Source organism: Phasianus colchicus, chromosome 15, assembly GCF_987193195.1.
Source record: "Phasianus colchicus chromosome 15, bPhaCol1.hap1.1, whole genome shotgun sequence".
In the NCBI taxonomy this organism is placed as follows: domain Eukaryota; kingdom Metazoa; phylum Chordata; class Aves; order Galliformes; family Phasianidae; genus Phasianus; species Phasianus colchicus.
The window spans coordinates 4,319,423-4,339,071 of NC_143450.1; the positions used below are offsets into that span (position 1 = coordinate 4,319,423).

The 19,649-nt window shown below is 41.7% G+C and overlaps 1 protein-coding gene across 1 annotated transcript in view; it reads right to left on the minus strand.

The window, feature by feature from the left end:
* The window catches only part of KCNIP1 (potassium voltage-gated channel interacting protein 1), a 299,615-nt gene extending 282,107 nt beyond the window's left edge, over positions 1–17,508 (minus strand). Inside the window, exon 1 of the mRNA XM_031598005.2 lies at positions 15,880–17,508. Coding sequence (XP_031453865.2) covers positions 15,880–15,967 — 88 coding nt within the window. The 5' untranslated portion in view covers positions 15,968–17,508. The remainder of the gene's footprint in view (positions 1–15,879) is intronic.
* Between the last annotated feature and the right edge of the window lie 2,141 nt (positions 17,509–19,649).

A 19,649-nucleotide genomic window follows, 5' to 3' on the forward strand; every position in this document is an offset into this window, starting at 1 on the left:
TAAGCATAGCAATAAATACAAGTTGTTAATGCTTGAATATGGTAGAACAGTGTTTGAATATTGCCAGTAGCAACTCTCCATCATAAAAACACATTTCTACAGATTATAGTCCACTCACACCCACCTCCCAAACACCTCTGCACTTCTTGTCATGCAGCCACAAGCAAGAAAAACAGCGTTTCTATTGCAAGTTACAAAAGGGCTGTAGCACAGAGTTGATTTAAATAATAATTCACTCTCTAATACCATTAAAACTATAAATATGGCTGAAGAGATAACAAGAAGGAAGGCCAAGTTTTCATTAGAGATTGGAGAGCATAGCCTGTATATCACTACTTCTTTTTGATCTTGAAAATGGTGGGATTTCTCTTTTCTGCTTATGTGCTGCTTTAGCAGGCACAAATGAGAATCTTGTCTTTCCTAGGCAGGGATGTAGCACTGGGGCTATCTATTTCTCTGCACTTATTTTCTTCTTCCTGCTCCAATTTATCTTTCTCTTCTGCAGGGTTTGCTTTTGCACCGATTTCCTCATTTTTCACTTACTGGAGACTTATTTTCTCATTTCAACAATTTCACTCCTGCATAACCTCTTTCATAAAGAAATCCAGCATTTAAACTCCAAAGGAAAATATCTATTATGCCATTTAGTAGTAGGCAGAAAAAAAATACCTGAACAAAGCACATAAGCAGAAAAAAACCTAAGATGTTTGTGTTTCACATGACCGTTCTTTGCAGAACTCTGCAGATATTTATCACTTATCGGGTCTACTCCAGTTTTGCCTCACGGATCCATTATTTTTAATTAAAAACCATTCTTCATTACTTTGTCTTAAGAGACAGCAGTCTGAAGTCTAACTTGGAAAACAGTATTTCAAAATCAAGTAAAAAAAGTAGTCCCTATTGCGTTGAACTCAGAGAATGGAAATAAGACTGTGTCAACAGCTGCTAACCACACAGCACTGCTTTAAGACGACCCCCCGTGCTTTGGTTCACTTCTGAATACAGCCCTACCAGCTTCCAGTGAAGAACTCCTCTCCTGTTGTACGCAATAGGAAGAGGAGCCAACCCTGCATCAGACAACCAACACACCCTGCTACTCAAATCACTTCTTTTGTGGGAGGAGGGAGTGAGTACCAAAGAATAAACACAGAACTAATGTACCCACTGCAATGACATTAACCAAGCCACCCAATTAAAACGCACTTTCAGTTTAAGTCAGTCTTAATACTTGTCATTAATCATCACCATTTCCACACTAAACCTCATCTTCCATCTCTAATTACTGTGTTATTGTTGCGGTGTCATTTGAAACATGATACATGGATGGATTTACATCTTCAGTGCAACGTATCTTCTGACAAGCATTTACAGATCAAGATCACCAAGAAAAATTGTACGTGATACCATTAGCACAAAGAGGCAATGTGCAACTTGTAAAAAACAGACAAACTTCTACACCAACTTCACTTCTCTAAGCAAATAGTCGATGTACTTCATGTCTGGGTAAAAAATATATATATAAAAAAAATAAACTTCTTCGTCCATAATACAAACCATAAAATTCCTATTGTCTATTTTTACATCTCATTAAACTCTCAGATATCCTACTGGTACTTCACTCGAAAAAATCAAAGCTACTCTGAGAACAATCAGCTGCTTTACCACTTGGCAGCTTGTACTTCCTAAATGCTGCAGATAGCTGCTGTTTGATTATATGCTACGGGTGACCAAGAGGGCTTGACCTGAGAGTCAGCTCTTATCTAACCCGAAGTCGGGAGTCAGTGAGTGCACTGAAAGCCCTTCCTGCTTTTAGATGGAACACCACCTCTCATTCTAAGGCACAATGATTAGGGAAGTGAGGACCTGCTCATCCCTCCATCCCAACATGCATACATTGCCAAGAATTCAATTAGTTAAAATGAGCAGAAAACATGATTTATTATTAATCAAACAGATTACCAGGAAAAAAAAAAAAAAGTAATTTAACTGATCAAGCCCTGTAGAAGACTGGAGCAAAGGTTTCATTCAGACAGCTCCCTTCACCAAAGGCTGCACTGAAGCAGAACGTTATCTGTTAGATAAACACACAGTGCTTTACAAAGCCCAGTAATAACAAGGCAGCCACCAGCCTCCATTTGTCAGATCAGCTCCTGCTGGCTGGCATCTTGCACAGTTTACTATTTAATTCATTCTGAAAAGCAGCATGTAATAAGCTATCCTGACATATATTTATTGGGTGCTCTTCACAGCACAAGTGCTGTTAAATTGCCTCCTGCACATCAAATTTTCACCATCAGTATTTTCAAATTGCACAGACTTGAGAGTCTTCAGCTCTAAAAGTGAATAGCCGAGCCCTGGAGCTGTCAGGCTGTTAGAAAAGCAGGTCTTTGAATAAAACACACTGCCAATAGTAAGTTGGCCAGTAATGCTGCTTTCCCATACCCCCAGCAGGCATGATTACAGAAGCAGTAGATGGGTTTTCATTAAAATCACTGAGGATATTAGGGTGTTTACAGAAGGCTTGCATTTACGACCTTTCATTTTGGATGAGTGAAGATGGTCTAAAAGATTATTTCCAAGTTTAATGAATTTGATAAAAATGTCATTAACTGTTTTTTTGGTTTTTTTTCCCCCTTGATTTCATTAGTTGTTCAAATCTTCCTGCTGCAACAGAACCCCATGCAGAGACCAAGAGGTCCCCTATTGGAAAGATTAGCATAAAACGTTTTAAAAAACAAAACAGTGAAATAACCACAACAACCTATGTTGAACAAGGGATGCTTCATATTCAGCACAAGTGTTGGAAGTTCTGAACTCTCAATCTTCTCAGAATTCTGACTCCACTCAGCAGTGAGACTGACAGCTCTCAGGTCACAAAGAGCTGCATGCTACTCTACTCTTTTGCAGCCTTCAGAGCACGCAGTGCTGCAGGTAGAAACCTCCAGTGCAGCAGTTTGAAATGGCATGATTAACATTCTAAAGGCATTTATAACTTTGCTTTGGTCTTTTGGTCCAAAAGTTACCTTGATCTGAAAAAGATAGTAAGGTGGTACTACGTGATTAATGGCAGAACCAGAGAAGAACAAAACTGTACTTTGTGAAATGCAGTTGGGAAGGCAGAACTCTAAAAGGTCTGACTGTGAAACTAGCTGAGAGAGAGCAAAGAGTTTTCTTTCAGTGCCAAAACAGTTTCTCTCTTCACTTTATACTACAGCTTGGTGGGACAAGGCTCCTGCTGGGTGATCTGGGTAAGTTTGCTGCAGTTGGACATCCTGAGCAAACCAACCTCTTCCTAGCTAAGCTTCCTTCCAAGAGCCATCCTGTGCTCCCCTGCCCTGCATGGCTCCAGCGAGGGCAGCCTGAGGTGGAAGGGGAACAGGGTCAGAGCTTGCACATCTCTTCCTTGGCACATTTAAGATAAAGTCATTTGCTAAACATTAAGATCCAAATTAAACCCAACTGATGTTCATTACAATTAAGCATTGTCTTCCCTGCCAAGATGCATGAGACAGGTTTTTTTTATAAAGCCTTCTTACTAAATGAATTCTATGCAGGAGTACAGTGGCACTAATACTAAACCATTAAAACAAATGTCTCCAGCAGACAGTTTTCTTGGCTTTCTCACATTATATTGAAATTCAACAAGAAGGGCAAAAAATTAACTAACTAATGGACTTAGGAAGAGAAAAAATACACAGGTTGATACAAAGTTTAAGTTCCAAATAAAAGATGAAGCTTTGCCATTTTATACCCAAGCATGGGGAATAACAAACAAGTTAAATTCTTGTTCATGCTTTATCTGGAAAGGAGATAATAAGACAATTCTGTACATTGGGAACTTGAAACCAAGCACAAATTGCAGCCATTCTTCAGTTACGGCTGGGTCATCTCCATTCAAGAGCAGACATCAGCACCTAAATTATCCATTTCCCTTCCCTCCTTCTTCAGCATCTCCAAATCAAAATATCTACTTTACGATTTTAACAAGATGAGCATCTCATACAACCATAACATTAATAGAGAAAATGAAAAAAGTATACTTTGCAAGCTGAAAAGAAATGCAGTACTTCTGGTGTGATAACACACTGCAGCAAACAAGGCAGAAAAAAAACAAGAAGTACCCTCTGCTTTGCAACTGCATCCCAGATTTTCAATGGACTGGTTTTGCTCTCATTGGAAAAAAAGCCAATTTGAATTTCTACTCAGAAAACAGAAGCTGGCAGTATCGGGCTTTCATGCAGAAAAGGAAGTTGACTTAAGCTGAGAAACAGTTTTTACACAAAGGACTTCAAGAGAGGAAAGAAAAGGTAGCTTACCTTATAAGCTGCATGGTTCATGAGGGCTCCTAAATCAGCTAGAAGTAATTCTGATGGTTGCTGGCCTACGGTAACTGCGTTCACCTCCTGAACATGCATCAAACTTATTTCCAGTGGATAGAAATCCTACTTAGAAGCTGCTGCATAGAATTTAATTTGGCTTGAGCATGTTTTTATTTATCACCTTCCCCCCCTTCTCCTTCCATGAAGTACATAATGGAGCCCTGTGACCTCTGTAATGCACTGCTTAATATTTATGTAGCCCTGTAGCAGGAAAATGATGCATGTTAGTAAAGTTGCACCATGACAACTGCTCACAAAGAATATTTCCTTGGCTTCTTTGTGCCTTTTCAAGCTCATGGTCCTTCCTCCTCCTGTGTCACTTACACAACTTAGTTCCTTAGTTTCTGATCTTGCAGCCATTAAAGCATCCCCCATTGCTTATAGCAGGCCAGTATATCTACGTTAGCAGGCTGTATTGATAGCAGCTTTGTTGAAGCTACTGTTTTAAAACACACCTAAGTAGGCTCAGAGCACATCAGCTTCCAAACTTGTTTAACTGCTTAGATAAGTCAATGAGACTTGCTCTAAGAAGTTTAAAGCTGCTGACAGAAGTCAATATTTGCAAAAAAGGAAGCATTATTTTACTGGACTCCATCATATTATTGCGGTAGTGGAATTCAATTTCGCTTAATTCTCTGAATTTAGAGCTCTGCATTGATGCCAACCACTGTGAAAGAAAAGGGTTTTTTAATGTCAGTTCACTTCTGAGAGGATGTTTTAGAGCCACATACAGTTTTCCATTCCTTAACTGTTTCATCCAGCAGTCAAATGAGCCACAAGGCCACATATTTTTTCAGTTCCTTGTGCTTATGATATCACTTTTAGAATTCAGGGCCAGGATCTCTAGTCTCAGACCACTGCTTTCTTTCATCCTCTTACACCAAAAACTATTGCGAGTGAATTCTGATTTTTGCTTCTTGGTTTACACAACACAAGGCATTCCTATGGCAACATTAACAAATTGAATTCCATCTAGAGAGCTTAACTCCTAAAGAGGAATGGATCAGCTTCCTAGTACTTTTTTGTGTATATGCACTCCTAATTTTATTTGCTTAGAATTTATCTAACTGCCAACTACTCAGTACTTTATACACGCACTAGTGCTATACCCAGATATTTGTTGTCAAGAGGTTACTACCAACATTTGTCACAGAAAGCATGCTAATGTAATATTTAACCTTCCTGAAGCATCTTTTTATTGAGCAGATCTTTTTTCAGTCCGTTGGATGTCCCATATAGATAAGGGATGAAAGCAGGAACATCACAGCACTGCTCCAGCTTCGCAAAATGACCTCAGTGGACTCTGCTAGGATTCTCACTGCAGAAGTGTATGCAGCTAACAGTAAGAAAACCCACAGAGAACTAAGTTTACACAACACCAATGAAGGTATGTCAAAGTTGCAGATGTTAACGCTGAATTATGGTCCAGTTAGATACAAAGAGCTTTACTAACCAAGCTAAAAGACAGAACTAAACTAAACTGTTCAAAGAAAGAACTGTAACAACGTCATACAGCCTCCTGAAATTCACTTCAACTGACCTTTCGCTTCACCAGTGCTCAGACTTTGAAGGGTGAACAACACTTTGATGCAAGAGGGGAGCTGAAGCTCCCCAGCAGTTCAGTGCAGACATCCTGCTTTATCCAGCTGTTCATAGCAACCAGCTCGGGATGGAGAAATGCAAGAAACACGAGACACCAAACTGCCCGAGAACAAGAGAAGTTCTGCCTTTTAAAGGGTGTTAGAAGCCAACTGGTGTCCAGGGTACTCGGCCCAGCTCTGGACAGAAGCAAACACTTACAGACCTTGTAACCACACTGCAATGCTTGAACTGTTACTTGCAGCACAACAGCGACATCCCCCCCTAGGAAACAAAGGCTTTATTAAAAACCAACAAAAACCTACATCAGAATTAACAAATATCTCACCCAGCAGGAACGCTGTTCTCTGCAGCTTCTCGCTGGGCTTCTGGGACTATTTTTAGCTATTTTGGAACATCTGAACTAATCCAAATGGTCACGAAATTACCACAAGAAAATCCCTAGAGTTTTATCATTTTGAAGTGCAATTCAACAGCTCATTTCATCTTAGGAAACACTCACTGTACTTCAGACAGCAGTGCTCAGCAACTGCAGAGAACGTGTCTAACTGAAACCATGCTAAGTTTTAATTTATTTTCTGCAGTGATTACACTTCACCAGATTCTTCAGAGGGTGTTAAGTACACAAGTGATTTCCATATTACCATACAAACATGTTTGGTATTTTTGGTTGTTTTGCTTTTGGGTGTGTGATGGTGCACATAGTAAGAATTACTTTATCTCTCAGCACATGCAAGAGGACAGAAGTTTCAGTCAAACAGAAGTTAAACCATACCAGAGTCAGATTCACAGCAATCTAGAAACTCCCCTGAAAAATCTTATTCCCTTTTATCCTAATAGATTTCAGAAGCCATCACAATTCAGACATCTCAAGTTAGTTACCTAAAGAGACAAGTTTTTCAAACGCTGCCTGATACACATCCCTTAGGATACATCCCAGTGGAAAGGTACTACTGAAATACTTTCAATGCACGGACTTACAATTAAGCTGTCCTTCCCTCAAAGGTGAGCCAAGGCTTCTCACAGTACATGGCAAACACACTGAAGTATATCACGCTCTTTCTGAAAAAGCATTTCTAAAACCTCCCCGCTCAGAAATGCTGATAGGAGGTTTTCTTCTGTAGGTGGACCTCACATACCCAATTATAAGGTCAGATCTTGAAATGCTGCACAGGGCTGTGCTACTTCATGCATGTGCTGGAGATGTGACTGCAGCGTTTCAAGTTTAGAGTCCCCTTTGTGACAGATCAATGCTCCCTGTCCTGCTGCTCCCAGACAGAAGAAAAGCAGCCCTCCATCTACATGTCTACAGATCCACAGAACCACATATTTTCTGCTTGAACAGATTTAATAGAAGGCAACTGTAGAAACAGCCACCACAAAGGACAACACCAAAGATGCATTGCCCCAGAATAAATTCATGGTTACCAAAAAGCCACCACTTAGCATAGTGATAGTCTATATTCAGATTATTTTTTTTTAATGCAGAAAAGCACATCTGTCATTTTCAGCTTGTTTGGCTTTTTGTTTTGTTTTGTCTTTTTTAATAACAACGTACATCATCTTCAGCTACTTAACTGCTCATTTCAGCTTTGTTCAGGGAGACCACAGTGATATGTGAGGGTCAGAAGTAAGCACAAAGCAAGTATTTCTGGGTAATGGAAGAAGATAGCCTTCCACAAAATTTACCTTCTTCTGTTTTCGATTCCTTTCAAAGGGATGTACAGTTCAATGGGAGTCAATGTCAAAATATACAGCTCCTGAAATGGATGCTCTCAATTCATCTATGCAATTCAATGCACGATGACTGCATCAACTATTAACAGATGGAAACCAGAAGAATAACATTTGCTTAAAATTTTGCTCCATAGCAGCTGATTCAGAGCATCACCTTTGCAAGATTACTAGAAAACCATTGGGTGTTTCTTCATTTGCAGGTCTGATGAGCTCAGCTATCTGATATGCTGCGGAAAAACAAAGCTTTGTCAGAAGACATCAAGTTCATGCTGCCCTGCTACCTTGCAGGTACTGCATCTATACTGGAATGCCTACAGTATCAATAGTTGCTTGCGTACCAACATCCAGGTAAGTCTTCAAATGGAATAAAACAGTTTTTATACAGATAAATATTTACAACATCTTCATCTAACTGCTCTACCAGTGGCCCTGAATTTCTCTGGCAAAAACAAACCAAGAAGATAGACAGAAGCTTTGAGCAGACTCCAACTCCCATACATCATTTCTGTGCTATGCAGAACGACTGTCTCCACATCTACATCACATCACATCACCCTTTATGGTTTGCTTTGCAGCGCTCCATATCGAGTGACTCCTGGCTTAAATAACAGCTCCTTGCTTGTGAACTTCACAACAGTTAGACAGTAATATTTAATAAGCCTTTAAGCCTTAATTCTCCTCTTCCTCAACTTCCTAAAAATAGTGATGGATCTTTGCTACGTGCTTCCTTTTTTTGGCCTTTATAAAGTTTACTTAATGATCTAAAGTATACAAATAAGTTTCCCTAATAGTGCCAGTTCTTTCTCTCAAAAAAGAATGCACATCTTGGCCATCACAACTGCCTTCACAAGACAGCCCGTGGCCTTCGTGCTTTTTCTTCCCAGGAAATACTGCAGATGTGTGAGGCTTGGAATGGTGACATTGCAGAGGTAGCGTTCAGCCAGCAAATGTTTCTCTCATTTTTCTGTATTTATGAAAAGATAGAAAACTCAAAATAAGTAGAATTGTTTCCAGGATGAGCACAGGATGCAGCATGAGTTATTAACCCATCAATTCAAATAGCAGCCCTTGAAGCAAACAGCACATCTTTCTGCTTCTGAAGGAGCGATTAGCTTCCCTGTGACTGCATAAGTGAGGCTTTCTGCAAACTGAAAGGACTCTGGTTATCACAGCTCACCATGCTGCCAGCAGCAATCACTGCAGCACCAGGAGTTAACACATCTGCAGTATGGATTACATTTATACAGTGCTTTTATTCATTGAACCTCAAATTGCTTCTCACAAAACAGGAGATAATATCCCTTTCAAAGCAACATAAACACACAATTCATCAATCAGGGAGCTTGCAAACATTTTCAGAGCCAGGACCAAAACTCACTGACAGTTATGAGTTTCCCCAAGAAACACAACCTAAGGAACTGCTGCTCACTGTGTACATAAGATGTTGTGGGTAGCAGACAAAAATCAATATATCACAGCAAACAGACTTCAAGTAGGAATTCAATAAGTCTATTTCACTTTTCTTTTGTTAGCTTAAAGCTCACTTAGTTTCCCCCAGTTTTATGTTTGGAATTGAGGGTTTTTTGTGCGTTAGCCTCCTCATAGGCTGAATCCAGATGGTTCTCAGTTTTAAAATCTATTGCTGCCTTTGTACCGTTTAAGGATGATGAGAGAAAAGATCTCTCTTACTGTGCCATGCTAAGCGCTTTGATTAGAAGATCTCAATATTCAGTTCCACTAAAGTAACATGCTTGTCTTCTCCAAGATGTAAATACTAAGATTGCTCATGCTTTTTTTAAAAATTATTATTATTTTTTTAAATAAGAGCTCCATGCAGTTGTTGGAATGCTGTCGGACCATCAGAAGCAGACGATGGAAACCATCACTAGCTTTACTGTGCAGTACTTCAGTGCTTTTCCTTGGGTAGTCACCAGAGCTTAGCCTTTCACACTGACAAGACATAGAACGTACCTTTCTAAGCACTGCAACTTATCATTTCATTCCTCTTTAAAAGACAGACTTACCACAACTTAATTATCACTAAAGAAGACACTGAGCATTCCACAACCATCAGCTAGCATGTTAAAGTGAGCGCACTTCAACAGACAACCTACCCAGGTCTCAAGATTTTAATCTTCTTTCTCCTGCAGCTCCCAAAGTTGGGAATTAGTTACTGAAGTAAACGAGTTTATGAGGTTCTCCTGCAATTCCCTAAGATGTCTGATCCTACAAGCAGGATCACACAGCCCTCTCAGTGCTCTGATCTGAGCCCTGCTGGCACCACACACAAAACACGAAAACTGCTCCCTACTTGTGAAATAGTGGGATGCACAAAAACATTCAGAGCACTTAAATTTATCTGAGATTACAGCAATCCTCCTCCATTATTATCCTACCATGAATTGGATTTACTTAAATTAATAACCAGGACACATTTTTTAACTCTTAAAACTCTGTTTTGGCCTCATAAGATGAGCACCTCATCAAGCTTGTGATAGCTATTTCGAACTGTAGTGTAAGCCTGTTGCACCAAGTTTAAAATTTATAAAAGAAAGCATTAATCACTCTTATTTTAAATCTCCATTTTATTTATTTAAACCTCTAGACTATTTAACTTCTAGTTACCAGCATTAATATACTCCACCTATGTGCCTTACAAGCCAAACGTTGTGATAGAGGAATTCACAAGGAATTAAATTAGAAGTTCTAACCAGCTGAGAAGCAAAAGTCAAATTATATATGCAAGCTATTGGTTTTTAGTAAAGCTGTACAAGTGTGGAAGAAGTTGGCCATGAATATTCATTCCAATTTCCTCATGAGCTTAAATGCTGCCACAGTTAAAACCTCTCCCTGCTCACTTTCAATTACATTACCATTCATGAGCTTTACTAATCATACTGAAGCAGCAAAAACCAGAATTAGAAGAACAGGAACCCCACAAATACTGTAATAAAGAAAAGTCAGAATAGAATTTCATTTGCATCCCTAAGAGTGGGACTCCTGCTCAGGTCCCACCAGTTTTACCAGGCCCCCAGCATGGACTGGAAACACCACTCATGTTCTGTTGCTGGCAGGAAAGCGGTCAACATCTGAGAAGATAAATGAGAGTACATACAGAACATTACCCAAAGCAAAGAGTCGAGTTGCAATTTGTGGTTGGTTGTGTGCACAGAAATGACTGGCAAGCTTTATTTTCAGCATTTAGCATTGTAGTATTAGAGGTAACTTAAAGGAGATAAAAGAGAACTTGTACTTGAAATTAGCAATTAGCACATGAATTGCAAATTTAGGATAAATTAACACGTGTGACTACCTACTTAATTCCAGCTAACCTCAAAAGTTATTCGATTGCACTTCTATCCATTGATTAATTGAGTAGTAATAGGATCGGTTAAGTTAAAATACACTGTGGAATTCTTGTTTTTCCTCAACTTTAAATGACAAAATCCAACGTGGTAAATTAGCACGTCAACAAGCTACAGCAGGGACACAAATTCCTCAGCCCCTGGTCATAAGAAAAGCCACCACCACCACAAACACACACATCTGGATACCAAATTTCTGTAAATTCTTTCAAAGTTACAGAAACTAACATAATTGCTTTCTTGTCTTGTCTTTAAAAAAAAAAAAATAGAGAATGTGCAGATCAGGTCATCAGTTACACAGACAAAAAGGAAAGAAAAAAGTATCCTAATTATTATAATCAATGTCTTTAAATGAGATGCCAAAATACACTCTGGTTTCCCTACACAGAGGATATTTAACTAGTCACAAGACACAACAATATTCCTGGCTATAAAACACTGCAGATACATGCTTATTGCAAAGTACCATTACAAAACCTCCTTGGATAGTTCCCCAGAAGAAAAGAGCACATTTTCTTGTTTTCTGAGTTAAAAATTAAAATAAAAATCAGATTTTTGGGGCTATTCTCTTGAAACACTTAAGTTCTTAGACTTCCAGCATACGTGCAGTTTCTACAGTTTCTCCCAATTTCTACAACCACAGGTTTGTAAAAGCTTTCACTACCTCTTGTTCTTAAAATCAGGCTTGCTTCAGGTGAAAGACAAATGAGAAACGTATGCAAGCATATTGGGATTATTCAGGGTTTGCAGTATTTGTAAAAAAGATTTGTTTGCTATTTTTCATACACAGATGCATACCTGCCAAACTGCAGTGCCTTTTGCTTGGTGACTCATGCGGTTGCGTTTGTCAGTACGGAGGAGAGCAAACAAACCCACAGCACACAACCCCAGGCAAGAGCTCCTACCAGCCAGACACTGAACAGGAGGTCTTCACTGGTCAGTTAGGATCAGGTACTGACACTCAAAGCTTCAGTAGCTGTGGACTCTTCTCCACAAGATGCACAGTGCAGACAGTTATGCTGCCTCTCATGCCGACGGCCCCTCTCTAAACGAAGCTCTACACCAGCAGTTTTAGTACTGAAACTTCTATTTACTCCAGGTGGTGAAAAAAATACACGGACAAGGTCTAACGTAACATTCTTATTAAAGGACTTCACAAAGTTCTGAAAGTTTTATAAAGAAAGTTTTAAAGAAAGTTCTATAAAGAAAGAAAGAACAAGAGCCCGCCAAATAACAGTTCCTAAGCTCGCATGCAGTAGCCAGAATTCAAGGGATGAAGGCAGGGTAGGTTGGCTACACAGCAGCAGGAGAATCAAGATGCCTTCTCTCATGGGACACAGGTGCAATGGCCTTTCCTACATCTTTAGGGATCTAGCATCCTTGCATTTTCAGAGGCCAAATGTAACGTTGTGCCAGTATACCCCAAAGAACAAGACTGAGCTCTACTGGGAGGAGACAGGGCCAACGTATGACTGAAAGGGACCGTGCCCCTCCCTTACCATCTTGCAAAACATCTCTGAAGAACAGCTGTAATTTGGATTCACAAAGAAGTAGTAAAACAGACCACAGCACAGTAAAACACTCTGCATACTTATCTTTCATGCTGGAGAAGGCTGTGGGGAGAGCAAGATGTTTGAAGACTTTATCATTGCATTGGAACAGATAATTAGGCAATTAAAACTATGAGAAGTGAACAAATTACCAGTTCCAGATGAATTGCTTTGCAGAACAGAGATGGGAGAAGCGAGAAAACAGAAATGAGAGCCGCTGGCAAGCACTTTAATAGCACAAGTGAAAGAGGGGCAGCTCGGGAACAAAGGTGAAAGGGTAGTTAATTTGCAGAAGCTTATCTGCTCCTCCAAAGGAACATTTTGAAGGGGCCGGCCCCTAAAGTAATCTTATTTTTCACATGCTGATAATCTGAACACATTAACAAACCCATGAGGCCTCATTCCAGCTTCATTTTTTGGTCACACCACAAGGCTGTCCTGCACTGTGTTCCTAATGCCATCAGTATCTCCACACACACACACACACACAAAAGATGTGTTTAACCATTCTGCTCCATAAGAAACCTCAACGAACTCATTCTGAGCACTTACGTTTCTTGATCCCATGGCACTTAGGATGAACCACCATTTGATATTCCACAGTAGGGACAGAATAAGAGGACATACAAACCTTACATGAAACCAGCTAGTTGAGATAACTGCTGCTGCAGAGACACGAGGAAAGCACAGAGTGTGGCTAAGGATTGCCTCTTGTTGAACTGCAGGATAGAGCATCTCTCACCCCAAAAAGCCTCAAGAAGATGCAAGTATAAGAACAAATACTGTGCTTTGCAAAGGATTTTCCCCATAAGATGTGTTTTAAAATAATAATATTTAAATAAATTAGACAATATTCAGACAGTGAGGCAGGAATGGGATGAAGAACACGGAAGGTATAACTTGTTAAAAAAAAAAATACAGAATACACAACAAGTTCCTACTTCACTGCTTTACATCCAGAAGTTTAACTAAGAGAAATACAAAACAATAACCGCTAGGATTAATGTACAAGCAAACACCAACTTAAGCAACCATCCTCCTGATGAAGATTTCTGATCATTTTCTTTGTAGGTAAGAGTTTCATAGCTAAAGCTATCAAAATGCTCATCTTAATTAAAGGAGGTCTCTAATACCTATGAAACAAACTCATTCACATGAGTGAATCTGACTCCTCCAGTGCAAAGACATGCAGATCAGTAGGGGGGAAAAAGGTTTATGAGTTTTAAATTCTTTGAATCCAAGAAAGCCACCCTTATCTAATCCAAGCAGCTTGAAATGAGACATTACCATAGGACAGATGTATGTAAAACTCTGTGATTGCTTTGGCTGCCAAGGAGGAAGGCAATGACATCACAACGCTGGCATCTTTCAGAATGGGGGAAAGCCATGTGCGTTTACTTTCTGCTGTGATTTCTAGCATTCCAGTGCTATTCTGCTGTCAAACTCAGATGTTCATGTGTCTCATTGCCAAAGCAAGATGAGCAGTAAAGAAATGAGGGCTGCTTGAGAATTCCTCATTAAGTGAACTGCACCACACGCACCTGTAGGGAAACACTACCAGAGCACAGATTTCCTCTTTTCTGAGGGGGAGCTCAAGAAAACAGCAGTTTATTTATCCATCATAGAGCAGGATACAACTTACATTCCATTCTCTCCTGAGAAAAGCACAAATAAAAATAAGTACACATGAATTTCAATGGAAAGGATGAGGTCTTGCAGGCAGCACTGTACCACTACTCTCTCCTTCAGCAATGGCAATAAGATATTTTTGAATCTCTCCCTTGTTTAAGTATTCTGGCGTTAATCATGAATTATAACCAACATCTGACAGCTCCTTTCTTTGACAATCTTTTACAAGTTTTTAATCTTTAATCTGCTGCTGTTTGGCAATCTATAGATGACAAGCAAAAGGCGGAAAAAGAATAAGTAAATATAAGAAGATTAAATTTTAAACTGATCGAAGTTTTTCAAGAGCCAACCTCTCCGTAGCCTTGATACAAAACAGAGCATTTTCAGGTTTTGTCCTAGATTGACAAAGAGTAACTTGTGTGTTTTCCCCACTTCCTATGAAAATGAGATGCCCACAGCAGGGGGGTTGGAACAGGACGGTCTTTCAGGTCCCTTCCAGCCCAATCCATTCTATATGTATGATTATATTTCAGTTCTTGGTACTTCCACGCTTCCTACTTTCAAAGTCCCCTCAGTCTGTTTTTGCTCGTCCTAAGAAACAACTCAAACCCCAAAACTCATGTAGGAACACGTGTGATTCAGACAGCCACACACCACCACAGAAGATTCCAACATTATTCAGAAAATTAATGCTTCCTTCTTTTACGTCATGGCTGTGAAAGCATTACGGAAAAAAACATTTGTATCAAATCATGCATAAAAGTGACTCTTCAGCCTTACACAAATCTCTCCTGCGATAGTTGGTTCTGAGTTTTCTTTTAAATCCTACACACAAAAACCTTGGCCAAGTTCCTAAACGTTGCCCACATGTGAACAGGCCAGCAGCAGTCAGGCACAGTGCAGTCCTGCTATCAGGGATCCCAGCAGATCGCTGCTCATTTACCCACCTGCTGTAGGCTCTGCTCAGAAGCATCACCGCAAAAGAACAGAGCAACAAAAAGAGTGTGGTAACTTACCTCAGCACACCGTGACCGGAATGCCTTGAATTACAAAGAAAAACAGACCATTTCTTTTGATTACTGTTTGCATTTAATTGAGGACAGTGTAATCAAGCTTGGTGCAGCTCCACCTGCACATGATAAAGGTGCACTGGGTGTGGGTGAACGGCAAATGGAGTTAAACAGAAGATACCAACAATACCAACACGCACTGAGCAGTGACCTAGATTTGCAACCAAGGAATACGCGCGCTTCCAACAGCTCACAGAAACGCTGAAGCACAAACCAGACGACACAGAAGCACTGATTTGTCCGCAATCCTGAACTCCAACCTGCAGCTCCGCACCTCCTCCCTCCAGAAACGCCTCCGGCACGCTGCAGCTGCCGGGTACGGACACAAGGTTACAAACCACACAAATTGCAAGCAATTACCAAAAGGTTTTACGGTACAACTACGGTCCGCACGCAGGAACTTCTCCAGAGCAACCAATTCCCCCAAATAAATGAGAAAAGCTCTGAACAGACAGCAACGAACTCCATCTCAAGCATCCTCAGCGCCTGCAAAACTCCTCCCGCGAAGCCGGCAGCGCAGCAGAGCCCGGACCGAGGCGTTCTCTCTTACCTTTGCTGAGAGTGCCCGTGATAAGCTTGAAAATCGTCTGAGCAAATTTGACAATGCCGTGCTTGCACCTCTTGGAACAGCCGCTCATGGCTCAAACGCGACGGAAGGTCTTTTTCTCACAGAGTCCAGAAATATCGAGGCAGAGTTCTTTGCAAAGTTCGTGCAGCGCTCAGAACTCTCACGCGTCGAGCCTCAGCCTCTGCACTCAGCTTCGCTTCCCCCGAACCGCCAGGAAAGGTCGCAGAGCGGAGCCGTGCACCCGTTACAGGTGCAGCGCTGCGCCTCGGAGCCAACCGCGCTGCCCGGCTGGAAGTTGCAGAGCGCGGGGCGGGGAGGAGGAGGAGGAGCCGTCTGCACGCACCGCGGGACCGTTGCAAACAGGAGCTGCTGCCTTCAGGCTCTGGGCGTGCTTTCCCAGCTGACTTCAGCTAGGTTGTCAGTGCTACTGTCACCAGGCACAACCGGTACATACTGGATGTCTTACTCACTTTTCGGACGTAGAAGACTGCGGAGTATTCCTTTGCAAAACCCGCTAGAAACAGGAAAGCAGTACTGAGTCCTTTTCCACCCGGCAGCCGCCCGGTGCTGGCGGCGGGTTTGTCCCCTAGCAACAGCCGCAGCTCGGGCTTCTCCGCTTCAGTCCATTGTTTCTGCGTGCCCGGAATACTTTCAATAAAAAGAGCCGATGCGTCCGCCAGCAAAGCGGAGATATCTCGGAGCTCCTGACCCCATCTGACGTTAGGCATCTTCAGACTTTAATTTGCGCTCGATTCCTCTCAGATGCGTACTGATAACCGAAGATACGGTGTGTATGTGTGTGTATGTGTGCGTGCGTCGGGGCGGTTTACCTCAGGGTTCTGCTCCCCCCCCGCTGCACGAGGCGGCAGAGTCACCTGGAGCCAACCGACACCTGTGGGCAGCAGCAGCTGCATCCCCCACCGAGAAAAAAAAAAAAGCTCAACAGGCGGCCCTGCAGCTCGGGGAGCAAACGGCTCGATCGTAGCACGAGGCATCGTCTCGCCGTGTGAGCTGCGCTCCCGTCGGGCGGAGCTGCGCCGCACGTCGCCTGGCGGTGTCGGAGCGGTGCTCCTTCAGCCCTGCTGCCCCACCGCCGGCAGCGGCAGTCCGTACGGCTCGTGCCACCGTCGCTTCGCACCGCCCAGAGAGTTCGTTACACCGTGACAGCACCTCCTCCCCGTATCGCATCTGTGTGGGTCCCCGTTCCCAGGTTACGCACGGGGGACGTAGGGGAAAAGAGATTCCTCGAATGCTGGTAGAAACACGTGGCTGGATAGGGAGTACGGTGCGATTTTCTGCTGTAAAATAATACCTCTGCCTTCTGCACCGCAGGTTGCCAAACAGTAAGGTAAAGCAGTATACAGGGACACGAGGATGGGTATGGAGAAGAATTAAAATAAAAGTCAGCAGCAGTGAGGCCTCGGTGAAAAACACAGAGAAACGCTTCTGCGGGCAGCTCCCAGCTCAGCAACCTGGGCTGAGGGCACAGAATGAGCAGTAGATGGGGGGAAAGGCAGGGCTAAGGCACTCCTTCGTGAAGCTGGTCCCCAGGCTGCCCTTAATTCCCAGAGAGCCGACTCAAAGCTAGAAATGCGATTCTCTGAAAGAGACAATAAGGCAGTAAAATGTCAGTTGGGAAATCAAGGATTCAGCAGGTTAATTATCTGTATCAGTAGGTTTGCTTCATGTTTAGTTGCATATGCATATAGATAGATAGATAGATAGAAATTGGAAGGGGGAAATATAAGATAATTGACATGTTGGATGAAGATATGGAAACTGAGAGCTCTTGCATAGTGGGACAGGCAACAGTATCAGTATGTAACCCAGACATCACTTTATACCTCTCTAACCCTCCCATTTTCCCACTGATTTCATCTGTTAGCCTCTTTTGGCCCATACTATGCAGGAAGATGGGTCAAAAGAAAACAAAATGTGCAACAATAGGAACAGGTTATCTTAAAACAGAGTATCATGAAAACTGCAGCAGGATCAGTAGAGTGGTAGACCTTGCAGCCCTGTAAAGCTGAAGCAAAGCTGGAGTAAACCAGGCAGGAGTTTCAGTAGCCAAAAGGCCCTCTCAAAGCAGTCCCCAGAGCTGATAATCCTAAGAACTACCCACAGAAATACTGGACACACTACTCAATGCCATGGGCAGAACGTGTGAATGGGAGTTCAGAGGCACAATTCTGATCTGTTCAATGGTTAGTCCTTTTTGCTAAAGGAATTCAGTACTTTTAATAGTGGTTCCTGAAGCCCTAGCAGCCTACTGTGCTAAGTGCAGCACAAACCTGAAATAAGGACAGTTCTTATTCAAAAATATTAAAGACAAAGGAAAAGTAAACTCCGACGCAGACAGATGGATAATGAAGCATAGCAAAATAAGATGAACCACTCCTCATGGCCATGGTTAGCACTGACACAGGCTGCATGCAGTGTCATGTGGCCTTAGGGGGAAAACATCTGAAGACAGAAGGATAATGAGATAATGATTTTTATTATGATTATTTTCTTTAATGTCGCAACTGCAAGAGCCAGTATAAGAGGAAATACAGAGCTGCTTATTTCAAATTTAACATGTCAGTAAATGAAGGCTGGTTATAAATGTTGTTTTGAGGCATGAATCAAAACACTGAGCAGAAGATCATGTAGGGCCCCAAATTCCTTACTGATGTTGTGTGATGGAGAGCACAAAGACAGCTGATTATAGTTGCAGGTAAACACAGCTGGTCTTTAGAGACTGGCTGTGAACTTCTCTTAGATGCAAAGGTATTATATCCCTGATCCAACATTTTTATAATGGCCATTTCAGACTACAGAACGAACACAGACAAGCAGTGCATCTTTCTAGATTTGACTTCAAGTGTAAGGAGATAAAAGTTGGAAAAACACACAAAAGTAAGGTTGTTCAACTGCAAGACCAATGTGTAGGGGAAGTCATCCCAAAGGGATATAAAAGTAAATGCATTGTAGGAAATTGTTCTTTCTTAATTTAGCATTCAAAATCACCATGTGGGTGAGAGGTGAAAGTATTCCCTGAATATATAAGACTCCTAAGTTCAACCAAAGGTTCAGCCAGCACAGTTCCTACTGACATCAAAGGCAGTTAAACCTATTTACATAAGGAGAGAGTTAAACACATTAACTTGAAACCACACAGCAAATGCTTGAGAATAATCTCCAGGACAGGCATGAACACACTGTGGACTCGGATGCACTGATTTTCTCTCCCACAGAAGAAACATTCCCATATTTCTGTGGGTGCATTAGTTTTGGAAAGAGCTACTCCACAACTACCTGCTGCCAAGGGCGTCAGAGCATAGCTCTCACATGACTCAGTTCATCCCACAGATACCCATCACATTCCGGAGGCCAAAAACACAGAAGGAAGAATGGGTGGGATCCATCACAGATCCTCAGTACTGTCACAGCACTGTCACTCATTGCTTTTACATTCTTTCCCCAGCTTTCTGCTACTTGGCATTGTGGGAAACAGTTGTCAACTGCTTGGGTATTTGGCCTGGCCCATATTTACAACTGGCTGCAGACTTCTGCACTAAAGCCAGAGAGTTCCCACCCTGAAAATGCAAACCCATGTCTTTTGTCCTCTGGTTTAAGGGAAGAGTGAGTGTAATTGCAGAAACAACTTCATTTCAAACTTCTTCCCATAATTTTTCTTCTCAAGTTTTTCCACACTGCTATGATGCACTGTTACAATAATCTGGTACGAAAACGTAGAATCTTGCATCCTG